At 42.2% G+C, this 21,956-nt stretch overlaps 1 protein-coding gene across 1 annotated transcript; it reads left to right on the top strand.

Moving 5' to 3' along the window:
- Nucleotides 1–6,267: 6,267 nt before the first annotated feature.
- On the top strand, nucleotides 6,268–9,801 carry rpl22l1 (ribosomal protein L22-like 1). The gene is made up of 4 exons (XM_006637690.3): nucleotides 6,268–6,367; nucleotides 8,211–8,315; nucleotides 9,059–9,180; nucleotides 9,549–9,801. Exons 1-4 carry the CDS (start codon nucleotides 6,359–6,361, stop codon nucleotides 9,691–9,693), a joined length of 381 nt encoding a protein of 126 aa, XP_006637753.2. The 5' UTR covers nucleotides 6,268–6,358; the 3' UTR covers nucleotides 9,694–9,801.
- Nucleotides 9,802–21,956: the final 12,155 nt, after the last annotated feature.

The raw sequence follows: 21,956 nt of genomic DNA, 5'->3' as shown, positions 1-21,956 counted from the left end.
GACTGAAGCACCTCTCACGTCACGTGATAAAGATGTGTGCTGTCTCAATAGGAAAACTGGCCTCAGATTGTATTCCCCCCATCCACCTCATTTCTACCCCGCCTTGGCTGTGCTTTATACTTCCATCTGGAAGTCCATATCTAAAACAAAGCATTTTATTTAAAAGCTTTACATAAAGGTAAATGTATGACAGCGAGATCACTCATTTGTGCAGCTTGCAGTCTCTCGTGTCACATTCGTGGTGTAGGCAGTATGTGAAACGGGGTGACAGAGGTGAGGCAAGCACACGCAGACGTGAGAAATTCCCTGGAGTTACTGTAGACCAAGAGCAGGGAGTCATGAGGGATAATACAGGAGAAAATCCTGTTCTCAAAAGAAATGACAGATGGGGTTGGGAGTATACGGTTTTAAAATGATAAAAGAGGGTTTGTTCTCCGGGCAAGTTTGAAACGTGTGTGGGTGGAACATGTTTTTGTGTGCGTGTTCAGGGTGGTACTGCTCATTACTGATCTGCTCTGTAATACTAGATAGGACAACAAGACCGTGCCGTATAAAAAGTAAAGAAATCCAATTCAAAATACTGCAGCGAGAGGGGGTTGACGAGGATGCAGACAGGAATTCAGGCTCTTTTTAGAATGGAAGCGCTCTTTATTGCCGGCACAGCAGCAACGACAGCGTAGTCGGGGTATAACAGACTAGGGTCAGTTGGGGTATAGGTACAAAAGGATGTAAACCGGGAATAACTGTCAGCCAAGCAGCTCAGAACAATGTGCAACCGCACCAGATGGTCAACCCGCACTGGCCAGTAGCCGCCAATTCCCCTTTGGCTCCTCCTCACATCCTGCCCTTCACCGCGCACCTCAGCCAGGCACTCTGCGGCCGCAACGGCAAGCGAGGGCGCCACACTGCCCACACCTGAGACGTCCGATGTCCCGCCAACGTTGAATAACCCAGCAAGGCCGCAGTCGTTCACTGTGTCGGGATGGAGTCTGGTGGTCGGTCCCCCCGGGCCGGAGGAATCTGGATCTGGCTGCTCCCTGGGCTCCTATGCGCCCTCCCGTTCCAGTGCCCCCTCACGAGTCCCGAAGGGAGCCGGGCGGTCCCGGTGCAGGACCACCACCCTCCCCCGCTTCCACGACCTCCCCGGGTCCCTCCCACGCCAGTGCTAGCTTCGGGCTGAGGCCCTTGCGGCGCTGCAGGTTGTAGACCCGGTATGCCCAAAGCGCGAAAGATAAGCGGCGGTCCCGGTCCCGCTGGTGCCGCGAGACCAGGGTGACCAGTTGAGTGAAGAGTGTCCTATGAAAACGGATGCAGCGGGGTGGTCCGCGTTTTCTTAATCCCCAGGCGCTGGCACACCCCCGCCAACAACTGGGACTCGACGTTGGAGTATGGAGCTCCTCCGGCACCCCCAGCCTGGCGATTCATGCCTCCAACAGGGCCTCGGCCGCGGTGCTCGTGCTCTGATCCGGGAGGGCAGAAGCCTCAGGCCACTTCGTAAAATAGTCCACCGCCACCCGAACGTAGCGGCTGCCCGCCTCAGTGCACGGAAACGGGCCCTGTCTCTCCACCCCCACCCGCTTCATGGACGCCCCCACCTGGTGCTGCTGGAGGGCGCTTGGGAGGGCAATTCTGAGCCACGCAGACCGCACACGCCTGGCAGAAACGCTTCACGTCCCAATGGCAGAGATTCCAATAGAAGTGGTCCTGGAGTCGCCGCAGGGTTTTCGCGGAGCCAAAATGCCCCACGCCCAGCTGGCCATGCACCGCCCGGAGAACCGCCCCGCAGAGCGACTGCAGCACCACCAGCTGCCACCTGACCTCGCCGCTGGATGGTAGCCACCGCCCCCAGAGCAGCACCCTGTCCCGCACCTCCAAGGCCTCCCACAGAGCACAGAGAGCCTTCACGGACCTGGGGTGAAGGGCGAGCTCCTCCCGTGCCTTCCAGCGGAGCACCAGCCCAATGTCGGGGTCCGCCCCCTGCTGCTGAGCCAGGTCCACGCCAAACGGTCCGCTCAGGGATGTGGCCGCGGCGCTCACTTCTGCTTCCTCCTCACGCTCGTCCCTGCTGTTGCACAGTGAACCCGCCCCGGCCGGTAGCCCTCAGTCCCTCTTTGGCTCCTCCTCAAGTCCTGCCCTTCACCGCGCACCTCAGCCGGGCGCTCTTCGGCTGCAACGCCGGGCGACCGCGCCACAATACTTTATTCATCACCATGGGAGCAATTTAAGGGGGCAATAAAAGCAGGATATAATTATTACATTTTCTCTTTTTTTAAAAGAAACCTTTTAATATTTAATGTACACTAAATGTGTGTTGATATACTCCCATCAAATAAGATGTTCCACTGGTTTCAGAGAACATTCAGTGATTGTTTGGCGAAGTCTCGTGTTTATTACCTCTCATTCAAACTGAAACAGTAACCGGATTTTCCTTACCGATGATCACTAAGACGATGGCTGTAATACCTCAACCTCAACCTCAGCAGAACGCCACACACGAAGACAACAGCAGAATTAGCGGAACCTTATATATACATACTGTCTGTCTCTCTCTCACACACACACACGGGTTAAGCAACAATTACATAGGCTGGCGAACGCTACTGTGCCACGGCGGACACACAAAAAAACAACCAGTGCCTACCTCTGTTGTGAGGTTTTGGCCTTCTAGACTGCTTGGAACTGGATATGGCGATTATCTCGTCACTGTCTGAGAGTCGGCAAATTCCCATTCAAATAACAGCTAGTTCGCAAGGGTCTCTCATATGAGGACTTTGTCTTCAGCTAAAGAAAAGCTGCAAGAGCTCATTTTCATTTGTTGCTTTTAGCAGTTCTGTGTATTCGTATGCCTGATTTTAGATTGTTCAGAAGTTTTACGAGTTACTCTGAAGTTAATATTTTATTGCAAAACACAGTGAACACAACACAAAACGCAAGATTCAAAATCCGTCCGAAATATTGTATTTAAAATACCATACAGGGTTTACCTTGAGCTCTGTGCAGTTGGCCCCCCTACAGACAGCACAAACGAAGAAACTCACCGCAATCGTTAGTGCTGCGTTTGTGCCGGTTTGTGTCGCTGTAAGTAGCGTTTGTGCTGCTTTCGTTTCCGAGATATAGCGCCTTGGTTTTTCGGGTAATCACGTGACTATCTACAAGGAAGTTTACAGGTACCAACAAAATCGGTACCAGAACTTCTTATTGTGATAAAAACAATGGGGGCAATTTGTTTTCCGAAAACAACCAAACAAATTGTCTGGTCGGGTGGGGTGGATGTTTCAATATATTTCAATATAGCGCCTTCTTTTCCTGACTGTGACGTACAGAACAGCAAAGTCACGACCACCAGATCGTTTCAGTTGTGATCTTTTGATCAGTTGACCCCAGACTTTGCAGTCTTTACGCGAATAAACAGTCTTACATTTAAGGAGGAGTTACTATGTTAGTTCATTGGGTGAGGTGTTTTCTTTTCATTTTTAACCATGTTCTCGAAAATGTACTGTCTGTGTACTCCTTTCATTGGTGAAGAGACAACAGTTTCCACATTACCACTGGTACAACACTTATTTTGCAAATAAGTAAAGCATTTTAAAAATAGATTAGCTTTGACAGTAAACAAGCCGATCCACCTGGCGCTGCTAGTTTGAACAGCTCTCAGATCCGTGATTGGCTAAACCCCCGAACAGTTCGGGCCGCGATTGGGTGAGGAGTGAGAGTCGACACTCTGATTGGGTAAAGCGCCACAGCGGAAGTTCCGAGAACATGTAGATACACAGGTGATTGATGTTCTTCTTGGTCCAAATACTGTCGCCCCGGTTAACTGTCACGCTGGATACACAATAACACATCCATTGGTTTCCAATTACTAATCATTCTAAGAGAAATCGCACTGAGGTCAAAACTGAATAGCAGACAAAGAATGGCATGGCATCCACAGCGCGTTCACGACTCCGATAGCATGTCACGATAAGAGTGCGGGCATCACGATCACATCGCCATACACATTGCGACTGGCAATGACTGATATATTAAGTCCATATATCGCGATATGACATACCCTGACAAAACGCCCCGCCCTTGTGTCGCGACATGAAAGGCCCTATATCGCGATGTGACATGCCAGCCAAAACGCCCACCCCCATGTCGTGACATGGTGTCAATATATCGCGATATTGCGTGCCCCCGACAAAACGCCCACTCCCATGTCGCTACATGGAGTCCATATATCCCGACCCTGGGTATATCATGTCCTGATATGAGACCTTTGTTGCGACAGCGGTGCCAGGGTGGCATGGAAGCAAGGCGCCAGTCGTGATATACACTGCCGCGATAGACATGGAGTCAGAGTTATGCGTTTGGCAACAGCGTGTCACGGTAGGGAAAGAAAGGAAAACGTGCCTTAGAAAATAAAAACCATAGATCTTACAATCACGGTGATTTTACATACATTACATTACATTACCACAGGTTTATGTCATAGATGGTTAACTTGTTGACATGCGTCATGTCTTGGTGTTATTCACATCTAAGGAGGCTCATATGTTTATGGATATTGACTGTCTTTAAAATGTTAAGGGTACGAGCTAAACTGTAACAGAGCACTTGAACTCGGCAGACGGCGTCACTGCATGGTCACGTTATCACCGGAAAATGAGACCGGTTTGGTTTCCCTACGACATTGTAGGAGGGCTAAGTGAGTCTCGACCCCGAAAAACAAAGCGCTATATCTCGGAAACGAAACCAGCACAAACGTAGCGTTAACGAATGAGGTGAGTTTAATCGTTTGTGCTGTCTGTAGGGGGGCAACTTCACGGAACTTTTACCTTGCCTTGAAATATAGCTGACCTGAGCATAACATACCAGAAGAACGTGCAGGCGCGTATGGGTTTCTGAAGTTGGAGTAAATACATCGCCTCAAGGGTAATATCGAGTGAGGCGCCATGAGAATAAAAACTGCGAAGATATTAAAATATTAAGTTCTGAAGATCTTGTTTGATCCTTCATGATGCTTTTAAACTTGTATGAAACCCACGAAATTAGTATTCTATTTTCGATACCAAAAGACACCTAATTTGATACTTCGTGACTTCCCACAAGACTTAACATTAAATTGTTATAGTCGCATTACAGTGGTAACCAATTAATCGTACCTTTAATTACAAGAATGGTCTGCTAATAAAAGCGTCAGATACTTTGGATGTATTTTAGCTCTGTAAATGTCGTTCACTTAAAATATTGCACGGCATTTAGAGGCGATCTGAATAGTTATCTATAAAATGCACACTTGCATCTATCCGTCAATATTATCTAAATGTTATTCATGCATTCCAAAACTTTTAATTTGTTTACAGGATAAATTTTAGAACCTCTTCGTGCTTAACTCCTACAGGTCGAACATGTATCGAGCTGCTACAAGCAAACGCGTGCACTGCCCCTTGCTTTTCAGAAACACTTGTATCCGGGAAGCCAGGCTGTACTCCTTAAAACCCAAGATGCCTGTAGCATCTCATGTGTCTTATTTGTTTCGGGACTGGTCTGGTCATCTACAGGCGGCTTTTTGAAAAACGTAGATATATGCATTTGTTTTGCCATGTTGGCTAATAAACCAAAAACCTCCCGCTAAATAGCTCTAAGCGGCTGACGACAAAGATAGCCAATTAGGTTACGGCTACGCATGCACCGCCCCTACTAGGTTTACATAATTTTCTTATTGGTCCGGTAGCTACGCCCCTGGTCCAATGTATTTCACATCTGTATCTGTGCAGGAAGTGCGACAGATAAAGAAAATACACTACTATTGTCCCTAGAGCTTTTGTTTCTTTCATTGCTGAAGTAAGGCTTTCACGGTGTGTTTCAGAAACAGGTACTGTGGTTGATATAAACACTTCATTTATGTCATTCAATGCAAACATGTGAAGAGCTGCACACCAAACGCAGAAACAAATGGTCATCCCACCCTGAAGATGTTTTAATTGAAAGCATTTTCATTGATTGCTAGATGAAATCAGACTTAAGCTAAGCATTGCAGCATAAAAAATGTCACAATTCCTCTGAGCTGAGCTTCATACCGTAAGCACATGGCTTTATCCAGCATCTTATCTATCTGTATTGCCCTGCAAAAACCTGCTGCATAATAAAATCACTTAATGAAAATTTAGCTACAGTTCAAATTCGGTACTTAATATTTAAATTATGAATAAGACCTCTAGCTTAACACATTTATACAATGTTTCAACCTCCCTTTTACTGGCATACAGACACATGGCACCGGGAACGTCATTGGGGGTTGACCGGGAACGTCAACCCCCACAAGGTTCACGCGATGGAACGTCACTTCCTTTTGCAGCTCAGCTAGGGCAATATGTCGCCGGTGAGTACGAAGAGCTCCTTTGCTTTAAAGAAGTGAACTGGCTTTCTTTCATTAGAAAGATGGAAATGAGTGTCTTCTAGCAGCTCATTTAAATATACTACTAGAAAGCGAGTGAAGCCTCCGAATTTCAAAACAGTTCTGCTTGCAGTATTTGTTAAAAATTAAGCAGCGAAGTGCCGGTGAATGACACTTCTCCCCAGCCCTGTTCAACACGTGTACAATCACATCTGTACTCTTCACTGTCCTGAACAATTTAATAAAATTAGGTTGTGCTTAAATCCATATGAATGGATTGTACTGTACTCTTCATTCTTATACAATCCCTGATTTTGATCAATATATACATGTCGTGTACATTAAGTCGATCCTAAGATTCAAGTTTCCTCGTTTAGATTAATAATCGATTGTACAACAAATCTACCTTAATCTTATGCTTTAGTTATTTTAAGCAGATGTAGATAATGCCGAATTTTGTTTACTAAATATCTTAAAATAAACATAAACATTTTGCATATTTTAATTGCTGCGTTTCCAGAATTTTTATTTGTAATTTAACTTAGCAGAAATCTAATTTCCTAAATCATCCGACACCTTCCTCATTGTTTAACTGTTTCCTGCTTATGCTGTTCCATAATTGAACATGTTTGAAGTGTTTTGTCTTTTGTTATCAATTTTTTCGTTTCTACTTCACTCTTATTAGTTATACACGCTGAGTTTTGTGTTAAAATCACACGTCGAGCTTTTGAGCCACATGTGCAGCAGTTCAATTCTAATAAGCTCAGATATGTTCTAATCTGTATGTGCCAATGCAGAAAGTCTAGCTGTCATGACTATAGTAATACCCCACATGAAAAGGTTGTCAAGGTTTGCCTTACAAAATCTCACTTTCTGTCGATCACTTAATTAACCATTGTCTCAGAATCCCTGCGCTGGCTCCCTGTTGGCATTCACAAAGACCAAAGTTGCTGTTGCCATTGAAGGCCATAAAGGGGATCTCTCCCTGACCTCTTGAGAACTTACACCTATGACCACACTCCCTTGTCCTCTGAGGCCCTGTCTCCTCAACATGACCACAAGCTAGGAATTACGAAGATTTCTTACCGTGCAAAAAGACTGTGGAATGCTGGGTTCTAAAATGAGCAAAGTTTTAGTCTCTCTTTTTCATTCTTATAATGTACTTGTCTGAACTTACTTTCCTATAATTGTTAATGCAAATGTCTGTTTCTGTATTTTTAAGACACCTTTTTGCTTGAGATAATTTTTAATGAAAGGCAATTTACTGTTATTATTATTATTATTATTATTATTATTATTATTATTTTGCGATGTCCTGCAGTGCTGAAATTTTCCATGAGCTGTTTTTCACTTGTTTACCTCGACACCCGTAGGTGGCAAAGGCCGTGACAGCTGAAGAAGGCTTTACTGCCAAAACATTGTCTCTTTTCATTTCAGCATGGAATAAACCTTTACTTCTTCCTCTGTCAGTAAAGCAGACTGATCTGGTTTATTTGGTCGTCATGTCTATATTGCATCGATCCTTCAGGTTCCGCATAATTGTTAATAACTAATTGGACTACAGATCTCCCTTAACCTGATTAACTCATGCTTTAGTAATTCTAAGCAGAAGGAGATTTTGCGGCATTTTGTTTTCTAAACGCACCAGAACATAAACATGTCACGTGTTCTTCATTGCTGTATTTATATCGATTTTTTGTGATGTAACTTAGCTAAAACCTTAATTCAAATCATTTGACTATAGTGACTTACATTGAGTGAGCGTTTTTATTTAGTTGTCTGAGTGATAGGAGGCTAATTCACACCTTTGTGCTTTGTGTTACCTTAGAAAAGACAAAATGTCACCAGGAAGGACAAAAAGAGGCCTTCCTGGAAATTCACGCTCGACCTCACTCACCCCGTAGAGGATGGGATCCTGGACTCTGGAAACTTTGTAAGTGGAACTGAGAGAGGCTCCGAAATGAAAATATCCAGATATAACACCTGTTCTTATATCTGAATTTAAGTACATTAAAAATGTAATTGTCTTTGTCTAATGTTGCATTGGAAATAAATGTGACCTAGACTAAAGAGCTTATTTGCACTGTTAAAACCGACGGTGGGCGGCCTTTACAGACGATAGTACTTAATGTAGAGGCGGTGGAGAGTTTTACATATCTGGGAGCTATATTGACCAGAGGCTGAGTTACACTGCGAACGCCGACAATGTTTTTAAGAAAGCAAATCAGAGGCAATTTTTAATTCTAAGACTCTAGAACTTTCAATTGTCCAGATTTTCCAGAATTGTGAAAATTACAGCTCAAATAATTGGGAAACAGCAGCCTAAACCTCAGTGATTTATATCAAGGAATATCACAGCTGATTCCACTGCATCAGCAATACATAATGGTCCCATCAGGGAGACAGTGTAGTTAACATCTTAAACTGTGGGTTGTGTGCCTGTTCTGTATTTGCTTTGTTTGACTGATGGCCCACAGTGAAAGACGAGGACTGTGGTTGTTACTAGTCAAGACAAGAGCTTCCGCAGTCCAGACTGATGCCGAGAGTGTTGTGTGTTGATTGCTGACACTTTGCTTTTTGTGTTGCTAATTGTGTGTCCTGACTAGGGTTCTCTTCCCTAGTGGTGGGCTAGGGTTCCCTTCCCTAGTATTCCATGATTCTGTTCTTTTTAAATAGGAGACATTTCTGAAGGAGAAGGTCAAAGTCAATGGCAAAACAGGAAACCTGGGCAACACTGTCCAAATTACCCGTCTGAAGAATAAGATCAGTGTCACGTCCGAAAAACAGTTCTCCAAGAGGTGCGTTTTGGCATGTGTGTGCTATAGGTAGCAGGTTTGCCAAGTTTATTATATCTTTGTTTAGAAAACTGTGATCTAGATTTCCTACCTGATGCAAAGAGTAAAATCCTGAGCTGAATTCCTGCGGTTGAAAATCTATGTTATTTTATTTTATAGGTTTTTAGCCATATAATTGGTATATGGCAAATTCAATTTGAAGGAGCAAATTATCTGCTCTCTTCCAAGTCGGACTGCATTATTAAGGTGCTGAAAAAGAATCAAATGATACAAGAAACATTTAAAGTTCCCGACCCAAGAAGCCAATTGAAACCTAAAAACGTTGGGCTTTGAGATTGAAGTCAAGTATGTTCTGGTTTTGCCCTTTTCAGGTATCTGAAATACCTAACCAAAAAATATCTCAAGAAAAACAACCTGCGCGACTGGCTGCGTGTGATTGCCTCGGACAAGGAGAGCTACGAGCTGCGCTACTTCCAGATCAGCCAGGATGAGGAGGAGTCAGAAGCTGACGAGTGAAAATCTGCCAGAAACTGACCTTTTACTCGTGTGTACAAAATGACAGCGTCATCTGTATTTATGCATATGTTGAGTAATTTATTAGGGAATAAATGTACACGAAATATAGCCTTTTGTGTTTGGCTTTTTATTTTTTATTAGACTGGCCAAAAGTTTTTTTTTTGAATCCATGAAAAGAAATGTGACTGTTATCGGTGTGCGTGTGGCGCCCCCTGTCTTGGGCTGTGCGTTTAAATCCCGTGACTAAACCAAGTTAACCGGTCTGTTTTTCTTTCTGTAGAGCAACTTACATACAGTACATGTAACCTTCGAGAACCCATAAAGACCGCCCAGAAAATTATTAGTATTTTAATTTCAGCAGCATTAACTTTCAAGCTGTTACTGGAACAGTTAACATGTTTACATGTTACATGTACATATTTTGCTATTTAGTGCCACTACTTGTCGATATTTTCAATTTACCGTCTTCCTACGTCGAGTGGTTGGTGAAAATAGGTTTATTTCCCCTTTAGCATGTTCACTCACTGTTACGTCTCAGCTTCGGTGACTGTAATTCTCCCAATGTGCAGTAATTAATTTCCTTACGTGTTGAAAAAGCCCAAACTGAGCAGGTGTTACTCCGGTTCGTGGGAAGTTTTCCCTTTGTTACATGTGTTTCTTGTCAAAATAAACTTCAGACAACTTTGTTGACTCAAAATACGTAGGGGATAGGTTTAGTTTCTTGCAACTTTCATCGAAGCATTATTGTACAGATCACTGATGTTTAAAATAAAAAAACGTTATAATACTTTTCCAACTGCTCATACCAAATATATCTTCGACTTTAAAGAAAAGTATTGTGGAGTGAAACAGATAAATGTATGCTATTTTAATGGGACATTCTAAAGAGGTTATAAAAATCAAAATCAAGACTTTTTTATATACCTTAGTACAACATTTCGAGCAAAGTTTTGTTTCTTGTAATACTGTTTCACATACACTTGAACATATTAAGTAAAATTGTATTGAAGGTTTGTTTTATGAACGCGATATATTGTTAGCGTTTAAATTCAGGTCTTTAAAAGAAAAACGTTTATTTGTGATTGTGTATTTAATGAATAGCACTACATCTTATTTCATCATAATTCAGCCTATTCGTTGTGTATTTATAGCGTCCCGCGATGTTTTCTGTAGAAATTCTTGTTTACAGCAGACGAATACAATCGCATAGATCGGTTTCAGTTTCACAAACTTAAAAAAATTAAGATTTTCATTTGCAGACATGGTACTTCAAAAGCTTCTTCGAGACGGTGCTGGAATTCCGTCAGGCGTCTGTCAAAGAGTGAAAACGTCATATTTCTTTGTTCTTTGAAATGGGTCTGTCGTTTGTAAGGTGGCAATCAGCATTCGAAGGGGTATAAGGAGATGAGCACATCAGAACCATTTGCTACTTCTTTTTATAGAGTGATTGGTTCCATCATAGCGCTTGTTTTCCGATCTTTTGTGTAACTGGATACAATAGTTGGCTATCAATTCGAATGTCTTTAGTATCTATTCAAAGGTCAAAGGACGAGTGTCACTTTATCAATCATTTTCGAATGACTGTCGAGAACTGCAGGCGTGTAATGTCAAGAGTGTTGCATATTTGAATTCATAAATCTTTTCGAATAAGCGTTTTAAGGCTGGAGCAAAATAAGTTAAATATCTCTGACATCCGCAATACATTGTAAGTCTACAGTGTAGCAACTTACGTATTGTGTGTTTATACATAATACACAATGTTTCTGTTTATTTGTATTGCAGCGGACGGTTTCTTGTCCTACTTGAAGCATCTGACTTCTACGTGCATCTGATACATCTTGCATCGTGATATCTTGATATTTTATACGGTTGACAGTTGATGGCGAAAAAAACTTTGGTAGGGGACACCCTTACTTCTATCCTCAATTTTCCTTATTTGTAGGAAAATAATACTTTTTAAAATCTGTATTGATTGGAATAGTGTTGACTTCTCCTCGGGCACGTGCATACGTACCTTCGATTCCATATTTTTTTCCCCATATTTCGTCATGTATGTTATAATTTTTACCTTACATCCTTTATTCACTAGATTGGGCGCCCGGATCAAGCGCTTTATTGTATTTTTACATGGACCGGCTTGCTGATAAATTTAGAAATTTCAGTAATCACTTTATTTCCGTATAGAATGGCAAAGCACTAACGTTAATCTCTCGTGTGGATGATTGTCTAAATCAGCCATGACAGATACACAGTATATTGGCTGATAACATATCGATATAGATTAGATAAAAATCAGAAGATTATAAAAATTCAAGGGAATACAACTAGGTTAAATACTGATAGTTACATACAAGTTAGAAAGATAGGCTTTTATTTTTTTTTTGTAGAGCACTAGAATTAAGGCTTTTAACTTCTGATGATTTTATCTTAATCCAATCCTTCATAACTTTCATCACGTCAGTACTTTCATCATTTCAGACAGTATGAGAAATGTGCGAGTTCCCCATCAACCAATGAATGCGCAGAGAGGTGTTGACCCCGCCCCCTGCTGCTCTTCCCCTGGAGCTGGGTAGATAAATAGGCAAAACACCTGAGTCCCTGAGGGCAGCTGGCTGCAACTGGAGGGGACAGGCCAAAACAAAGGGTGAAACCATGCCGAGTTCTGCTGAGAGGACTGACAGACAGAGCCTGCTGTGGACCGAGGTGGACAGGATGCGCATCAAGGAACGTTTCCAGGCCAGCCTGGCTGGGTTGATGGAGTTGGAGCTTTTGAAGTCACAGCATCAGGAGATGGTGGAAGCAGCTCTGGGGATTTCGGGGGCGCTGCACAGCCGGAGCCCAGAGCCGGAATCGGAGGCGGTGTGGTGGCAGCAGCAGTCCACGAGGCCGCACTCAAAAACCGACGGCTCCTATCGGTACCAGCTGCTGGAGGGGGGCTCCAGTCTGAAGCTGACACGGAGCCTTTCTCAGGATGTGCTGGGTGGACCGGAGACCCCCGGATGGCAGCCTCTCCAATCCAGCCTATCCTCAGAACACCTGCTGGAGCTGAGCGCAGAGGGCGGCGCCGCACTGAGGGGAGACCTGGGAAGGCAGCTGGACTCCAAGTCCCGGGCCAGTTCTGGTTTCTGTGACGACGACGGCTCCCTCTCGAACTCGTGCGCCTCGCTCTGCAGCGAGGCCTCCTCTGGCTCGGAGTGGTGGGAGGAGGGCAGATTCGGCAGGAGAGATCTGACCCTGAAGCAGCGGTCTGTGCCGCTGAGGGGCAGGGGCAGAGAGGGCAAGGGAAGAGACACGCCCGCAGACTCCTGGATGCCTTCCTCTCCACGTGATCTGAGCCCCATCAGTGGGTTCCTGTCAATCGCTGATCTTTGTCCCCAGTCTTACTGGCAAGCTGTATCGTCTATACTGCAGCCTCAGATGGTACTGGAACGCCGATACCGCCTGGATCTGGTCTCACACAAAACCAAAGAGGCTTATTACTATCCCAGCCCTCTGCATGCTGTGGCATTACAGAGCCCTCTGTACTCACCACCACAGAGCAGCCAGGCTTCGATGCAGCAGTCTCCCACAGACCAGCTCAATGAAGAGAGCAGCAGGCAGAGCTCTTTGGGTTCTGCAGATCTGCAGCCGAACGCGACAACGTGTTGTACACCCAGTTCCGAGTTTTGCTCTCCGCCTGCTTCTGCTTCAGATTCCAGGTACTCTTCCCAGCTGCCGATCCCTTTCTCAGAGCAGCGCAGGCTGGAGAAGTTCATCTCCAAGCTGGTAACTAGATGGCACCCCTGTTCTGAAGCGTCCAGACTGATTGCAAGTGTCAGTGAACTTCAGCAGCTCAGGAGCAGCTCCCTTTCATCTGTTGCCTGTCAGAACAGCTGCGGAGAAGGGGCTTCTTTGAGTTCGGGGTCTTCTTACAGCATCTGTGGGGTTCAAACACTCCGCATGAAAAAAAGAAGGCATTCAGCTTTTGCCTACGTTAACGATGACAGCAGACAAAGTGGACTCTTCATTTCCGATGTTCCCAGAAAAAGAGCTGATTTGGAAGAGGGTACCAGGTTGGATGGCAGCGCAGGCCACTGGAACCCCAACTCTGGATGCAAAGCAGAGCTCCGTGGGAGCAAACACCTGTGTCGGAGTGAAGGTCAAAATGTTTTGGACTCCCCCTGCTCGTGCAGAGATCTCTGTGTCGTGGATGTTCCCTTTCTGAGACACGGCACAGATTTCCCAGAGATCTCAAGGCGGAGTGGCAGCAGCTGCTACCCAAGCCAACCCAAACGTTCTATGAACCGTTTTGGCTGTGCCTTCACCTCGGACTCTCTGCCACCCAGTCTCGGCTCAGGTCAATTAAACCTCGAGGCCGACGGCCTCCATAGCGCAAGTCAGTCTGCATTCTCGCCTCGGCCAGAAGAGATCAGAGCCGTGACTGGCTCTCAGCCACATCTGGGGCACAGGGCCCTGTAGGTCTCCTAGGGGGAGTGCCACGGAGCTCCATTCTCCAGAGAGCTAAGGTTGGAGATGTGGAATTCCATGAGTCACTTTACACACAAGAAAAGTGCCTTCAGAAAGTAAGCGCCGTACACACAGATTTAAAATACTGACCCAAAAAGTATTGGACACGGACACGGGAGAGCCTCTGATGAACTGCATGTTATACTATACAAATGGAGGGTTTGTTTAATTTTAACAATTTTACCTGTTTGAAATAATTTGTACACACTTGTGTCTGAACACACCGAAAGGTTTCGTAGCACGAGTGATATTCTATTATTGTAAAACACCTTTTTAACCGAAAATATATATTTTCAGGATGTTTTTAATGATGCAAACACATGCTGATTGAATACTTTTTGCTTATACCTTACAAAGGTCATTTGAATCCTGTGCATGCTGTTTTTTTAACTTTGGAATAATTTGCATTTTATCCATTTCTTGTATTTTACAATTTTAATAAAAGCCGTGAAAAAAGTGAAATTGTCCTGTTGTATTTTGAAAGGAATTCAGACAAGGTGTAACTGTTCTACATACCAACCTTTCATTTTCACTTTTTACATAAGATCATTGACAAATACTAGCATAATTGTATGTTTTCAATTTGAAATGTTTTCTAGCTAGCTTTTTTTACTGGTAAATACAAAATACATGCTGTGATGTTTTGCAGCGAGGGAATCGATGTAACAGCTGTTGACATTTTATTGCGACTAAATCAATGAGGAAATGCAAGATTAGAGGTTCCATTTAATGGCTGGTTGAGTATTATAGCCAACAGCAAGTAATCATTGAGTCTTATATCAATGTGACAGCAGTAGTATTTCCCCTTTCAGTTTCCGATCTTCAGGGTTTCTTTTTATTTCTTAAAACGACTTAGAAAGATTTCAAGGAGTGATTTCGTTAATTTATGGCTTCATGTACAATTAAAAGCACTTTGTTAAAAATATATTTTGTGCCAAAACAGCCATAAGTGCAACACACACAGTTCAGAGTACCTTGTTAATTTAAAATAGCCCTCTGTTGCTATGGATACCTTCCCCTCTGAAACTTACTTGAACACATCTGTCGTGATTCCTTCTGAAGTGTTTTACATCCCTTGTCTAGACCGAGCTTCAGTCTTTTCAGAGCTGCACTGGATATACACTTCAAGAAACATCAGTGGGCCACTGAGTTCATGTACATCTCATTTCCGTTATTTGGACAAGAATAGACAGCAGTTTTTTACAAAAAGTAACTAAAAATATTGATGATTTTATATCCAAAAACCATTTATATATCATGAGGGTGCACCCTCATAATGATGGATAGAGTCTTGGATGCTTTTCTTAACTGATTTATTTTTTGTGCTGAAATACAAGCTGACATTGGACAACCAATCTACTTTCATATTTGGAATACCAGAAAGAAAGAACTGATACAAAAAAAGACTTAAATTATTCAGGTCCACTCCTAGCCCCCCCAAAGAGGTGTGTACGTCAGATTAATATGCTGTGATTCACCTACAGTCTTAAACAGTGACACATTTTCCTTTCTGCCTCACCAGTCAATCCTGCCGACTTCTTCAGAATGAACAGTGAAATACAAACCAGACAACATGATTGGAAACGGCATGGAAGAGCATTAAACCCAAAGGGTTATGGGAGTATGGACCAAGCTACCACCATGCTGCTAAAGCCAATACCCTGAGTTCTTTCAAGAAAGATCTCGATAGATCCAAGGATCTATTAGCTACTGACTACCAAACAAACTACAGAAGCAGAATGGCCTTCTCTCATTTGTATCTTTCCTTATGTCCAGTCAGTAGTCAGTTCTGAAATCCAGTTCACAGCTGAAGAATGTACAGGGTCTCTGGGGACATGCTGTCACTGAAATGGTCCATTCATTTCCATGCCAGCTCACAGGGTAGCATGTGACCTGCAGGGCTGAGGAATCTGTTCGCTAGTCTAATTTCTATTTTTCACTCTTTGCTCATGCACTCCGTTTTCCTATTCCAGATCAGTCTCATGCCTTTCATCTGCATTAGCCAGCCTGTATTGTTGTCACTGGAGTGTGGTGCTGCAGAGCTACAAGACACATTGACAGTGAAAATTATTAGACAGACCAGGTCTGTCTACATCTGGATACATGTCTGTCACAATGGAAAAAAAATGTGGAAATTCCTGTATCTGCACTTAGCTGAACTGTGGCATCCTTCCTGGTACATGTGGACAGATTTATCACTTTAATTACTCATCAGGCCAGTATCAGACCAGACACAAGGTAGAAGCCTGTCTTTTCATTTTCCAGTTGCTCAGAATGGCCAACAACGTTTTCGATGGAAGACCAAGAAGGATCTTTCAAGGGATTAGACAAAAGTGGTCCTTGAATTCATTTTCTGTTGGTAGCATAGAAGTGAGGGCTGAATAGGACCTGTATCTCACAGCTAGGGAGGGGATGTTGCTTTCCAGAACTGATCCATCCATCTTTTACTTGCTCCTTCCAATTCAGGGGCTTCGATCTCGACATGCAATGGACGCAAGGCAGGACAGAGACACAACCTCAGGCACACACACTCACAATTTTCCCTGAAGTCAGTTAACCTGTGAAGGACACTGGAGTGGAGGAAAGCCATGTGAATGTGGGGAGAACATAAAGAGCTCTACGCAGACAGCACCCCAGGTCTGGAGTTTAGATAGATAGATAAGACTGTATTGATCCCGAAGGGAAATTGAGGTGATACAGCAGCCCAGCCCAAGACAAGCAAAAACAGACATCAGAATAGACTAAAACTTAAAATAAGTACAGCAGTACAAAATAAAATAAACAGAGTTAGGTGTGTGCAAAATATGCTAAGACTCACTGTAAAACAATAAAATATGTGCACAATGTGCATTGGTACATACAGATTGCAAGTACCAAAGTATAAACAGTATATTAATGCAGTGTCCAAAAAGTACATTAGTGCAACATGCTGTCCATAGACAATTAATAATTATAATTATTAATTATCTATGAGCAGATGAAGGTCTAGCAGTCCTAGCCTAGGGCAGTGTTATGCACTGTGTTTAACACAGTGTTTAACCCAGGGCAGCAGTGCTAACTGAGTCACTGTTCTGCCCTCCAGAATGTATTGTTAGGAATAATCCTTCCACAATATGTAGCTTATGGCCCTGAATTGAGTTTCTCATAGGTCAAAGACTGAGAGTGGCTGTGTTGTGTTGTGTGACCAGCTTGTGCTGTTCTGGAGACAGTCTCGTGCACACATAACGGCCCGTGCCTGGACTTCTCCTGCTGCTCCACTCTTTTGCCCAGGAGTTCTGCCATCTTCAGGAGTTTGGATTTTAGCAGCGGCTTTGAAAATGGTCACTTAAGGGATCATGTGCCAGCCTTCAGTAAATGAGAAGGTCTTCCTTTTCTGCTGTTGTCAACCCACGTATGCTGATACCCACTCTTCATGTCTACTAACTGCATTAGTCCTGTCCAATTTCTCCTATTAACTTTGTTGTGAGTCTAAAATCAATCACACGAAGCAATGAGAAAACTTTGAGATGTTCCAAAGACAGATTTGTAAGTCTTTGGTCAAAACTTGACTCTGTAGGTCAAAATGAAATTCATTTTGTCTTGTGAGTTCTGAAGGATAAGCAGTGATCTAGCTCTCAGTTTCACTGGTTGGGAAAGAAACCTTTGAATGTTAATTGGAGAGTTCTGGTCTGTACTCTTTGCTAGAAGCTTTTATTGCTTAATCAATGTTGATGGGAAGATATTATTATAACTGCTTGCTATAGATGTAGATAAAATAACTCTATGATGTTTTACAAGTTTACATTTTATTAGTTCTGTAAATCTATTTGTTTTCAGGGGGAAATGTGCTCCACAATGTTGTGGAGAGGTGTAGGTGTAACGCTGAGGTTAGTCTATAAAAACTCTGATCTGCAATTAATGCAAATTCACCCCAAGTCACTATAATGGAGATAAGCAGCTGTTTAATTTCATGGTGATTACACCTAAAGTGAAATACGAAATGAAATACACTTGGCAGATGCAAAATGCTTGATAAAAGTTACAAACACTGGTATTTCATCTTAAACAGTTGCTACTGTATTTGCACAGCGTATTTAATCATATGAACACTTCTTATATTGTCACTTTATGCAGTATTTTTGTTGAAAAGGGTCTGATAAAATGTTTTTAGAACTCTAAGGTAAGTGCAGTGTCATGATATCGTTTGTAAATAAAAACATTTTTATTGTGCTTATTTGAAACAACAGCAACAACAACAACTCTCCAAGTAGTTTGCCAGTAGTCCGCCATCGAGGACTGTCAGGAACCTCAGTGATAACATCAATCACCCTTTGAATCGCCCTTGATGTCGTTATGTGTTTGAAGGATGCTGATTGGATCAAACTGAGTAGCGCGAGCATTGAACGGGGAGCAGAAGAGACGGCGGTTCAAAGAGGCTCGTAAGAACCCCGTAGTACCTGACTTTTAAGACTTTTAAGTAGTTGCCAAAACCGATTTAATTGTGTGTTTTTTATGGTACTGTAGTCTGTTGTACCTTTTAATTTTATAAATATAAATCTACATGAAAAGGGAAATGTTACACGATTACGCTGTAGATATACGGAATTCTTATTATTGTTATTATTATTAATTATTACGTAGTGCCACCAGGTGTCAGTATAGTCTTGATATTGCTAATAGATCACTAATTCCTTCTGTTATTTAAACGATTTCCTGTTTTCGCTAATTGCTTTATAAAAATTGTTTCTAGTGTTGTATCGCCATGAGCGTATGTTCTTAAGATACCAAAATGAGATAATTCGGCTATTTAAATGAAAAGGCAAATAATTAATATCCATTAACAATTTTCATCGTTATATGAATGCAATTTTTCATTTTAAGCTCTGATTTTGTTTAAAATTTTATAAAATGTTACTACTTAGAATAATCCTGAATTGAGGAAACAGTTTTTCTTTACGTTAGATAACGATACTTTAAATTCTCGTCTTCCTTAGATCTCCCATTACTTTTTGAAAAAAGATTCCTGCGACAGACGGAAAACAATATGAGAATATACTGTATTTGCCAAACAGGTTCATCGTTAGTCGAATGAGCTACATTTCTTTGCAGTTTCTCAAAACCTGAACGAGCACGTATGATCAGTGAGCGATGTTGTGGTTGGGTAGTTATCTTGTTAAAGAGAAACCATATTTCCACTTCATTTTGAAGTACTGTAGTATGAATTTTTACTGCATTTAGATTAAGGCAAATTTTTCATCTATAATCTTTTACACTAAAGCTACCCGCCAGTTTTACTGCATCTTCGGAGACCCTTCACACTTCAGAATGATCCAGAATTAAGACGGAAACCTGATAGATGCTTATTCTGTCTGGGCTTTGCCTACTCTTGTCAGTTTCCCTGCTGAAACAGTAAATTCCTCCTTCCAGCTTTTTAATGGGACTTTATATTACTGGGCCAGAGTGCCGAAGAAGTGTTGTGACGTTGATATCTGCATTAAGATTTTATTTCATTGCCTTTTGAAACCATTTGCTCACTGCTTTATGATAAAGGAGAGAGGAATGTGTTGTTGATATAGAATTTTAATCGGCTGATTTTTTAAAACATTTTCTTGCTGCTGTCTCATTATGTGCTTTTCATGATTTCTGGGACTTCAGCTGTATGTCATGGAGACTGGAAAAGAGATCAGACATTTAACCCCGGTGATAGATATGGCCTTGGTGTGTGGGAAGCACCTTGTTCTCCATCCCACAGTGTAGAACTGAGCCTGTCTTATGATTATTAACATGTGCTACCATAAGAGATCTCAGAGACATGCTTGTTTTTTTATATCGAAACCATTTTAACCTCCTACATGTCTCCTCTGTCACACCACAAGGCTCCAACAATTTGCTGAGACTCGAGCTTTTGTTCAGATAGCCTTGATTACACAATATTTGAAGAATCGGAGCAGAAGGGATCTGGGCACCTTCCTGGTCTTACTCAATGGAGTTTATAAACATTACTCCTCACCTGTAGTACAGAAGGTGGACAAAAAGGGAACATGTGCTTTTGAATTGTTCTGCTCTTAAATCAAACTCCACAAAAACAGACTGGGCAACACAGCATACCCAGCTCAGATGTGCATTGTGTATCAAACATTATACATCTTCGTACGTTTTGGTACCTGCGAATGGTAGTATGTGTTGTTAATTGTAATAATCATTTGATTTGCTGAAAGGAAGAATGTTAAGCATTTTAAAACTATGAAACTAATTTATGATACAACTCAGACATGCTTTAGACTATAAAAAACGTCTGTTGAACGAAATTGCATGGACTGACTTTGTGCCATCTCTTTAATTATTATAAATTCTTATCAGTAAAAGGGTTCCTGGCAGACACTATTATCCAGGACGGCTTTCAATATTATGGAGCAACATAATAAAAGAAACACAATCACAATGAATGAGTCCCATTATGTCTCCTCCTTTAATTGCGACACCGCTTGAATGAAACAATTTGAAACACCCTGAAAACTGTAAAAAAAAAACTATAAAATGGAAAAAACATACACAGATAAGCAAAGTGCCAGGTCAGCAGCAAAGCTGCCCCTTCCCACTTTTTTATAATCCAATACTCTTCAGAAAATCATTGCAATTACCAGGATTTGTAGTACGTAAGGACTGACTTGTTTAAGAAAACACTTTGAAGAACAGGGGCTGAACAAACAGGCTTTGGAAGTGGTGAGAGACAGCAGAGTCCTGATGATAAGTGGTAGCTTTTTCCAGCACAGCAAGGGATGATGAAGAACATTGTGAGGCACTGAATTGTTGCTCATTGTTGCAGAATCAGTAACAGTTGATTGCAATAGGGTGGAACTGGAAACAGAAGATGCTGAGCAGACATGCTGAGCAGACAGTAGCTCTTTGGTTTGCAGTGGCTGGATCCTGACAGCAGGAGGCAGTGCAGGTGCCTAGGCAGCATGTTTCAGTCTCCAAAGACTTAGAATCTGTATTCCTTGCCTGCAGGTGAGCAAGAACAGCTCGCATCTGGACTCCGTATCATATGAAACCAGTTAAGCGAAGATGGGATTGATGAGCAAAGGCCAAGTTTGGATAAAGCTGGAACAGGTTTTGCTTGGCTTCATGCTGCTTAGCTCTTTTGTGTCTCGAGACAGAAAGACAGATGAAGGAAAATACCAGAAAGAGTTTACTGCGTAATGCCATAAATTATAAAAAGAAAATTAAATTGAAAGGTGTTGACCTGTACAGACTGTTTAGTAGAGCTAATGATTTCTTTATATTACTGATGGCGCTATTTGAAAGCATAGTCGGTGTACACTGTGTATATCCTTTTATCTCTGTAAATCAAGAGTTTCATAGCATTTATTGATTTATTGTTGTATCCTGGTTTGAAGAACAAAGTATCTTCAATCTGCAGTGTTTTTTCAAGAGACGTTTGAAGTCTGCACAGGATTTCTGAACTTGAAACAAATGTCTTACTATTGAACTAAGACTAAGCATTTTACCCATAAAAAGTTCTTGAGTATCAACCCAAACAAATTACACTCTGATTTATACAATTGAACTGTTAAAATTCTTTGGACAAGAATGTATTTAAATGCTTATTAGCTGTGAACATGTGCAATTCTCTGAATAGTCTCAAATTGACTATCAAGCCTTAAGTTTATCTTTCAACTGAAAGGATTAACTTGTATTGATTGTATTGTCTTATGATGGTGGTATTTAAATGACATATCCAGTCTTACAGTGTAGAAAGATTGACAGTAATCATTGGA

Source organism: Lepisosteus oculatus, chromosome 13, assembly GCF_040954835.1.
Source record: "Lepisosteus oculatus isolate fLepOcu1 chromosome 13, fLepOcu1.hap2, whole genome shotgun sequence".
In the NCBI taxonomy this organism is placed as follows: Eukaryota; Metazoa; Chordata; class Actinopteri; order Semionotiformes; family Lepisosteidae; genus Lepisosteus; species Lepisosteus oculatus.
This window is presented reverse-complemented; position numbering and strand designations above follow the sequence as displayed.

Bases quoted from the DNA above. Each gene is read 5' to 3' on its own strand.
- rpl22l1 (XM_006637690.3), top strand. The intron at 8,316-9,058 runs GTAAGTGGAACT...CTTTTTAAATAG, and splicing joins TCCTGGACTCTGGAAACTTT to GAGACATTTCTGAAGGAGAA. The intron at 9,181-9,548 runs GTGCGTTTTGGC...TGCCCTTTTCAG, and splicing joins GAAAAACAGTTCTCCAAGAG to GTATCTGAAATACCTAACCA.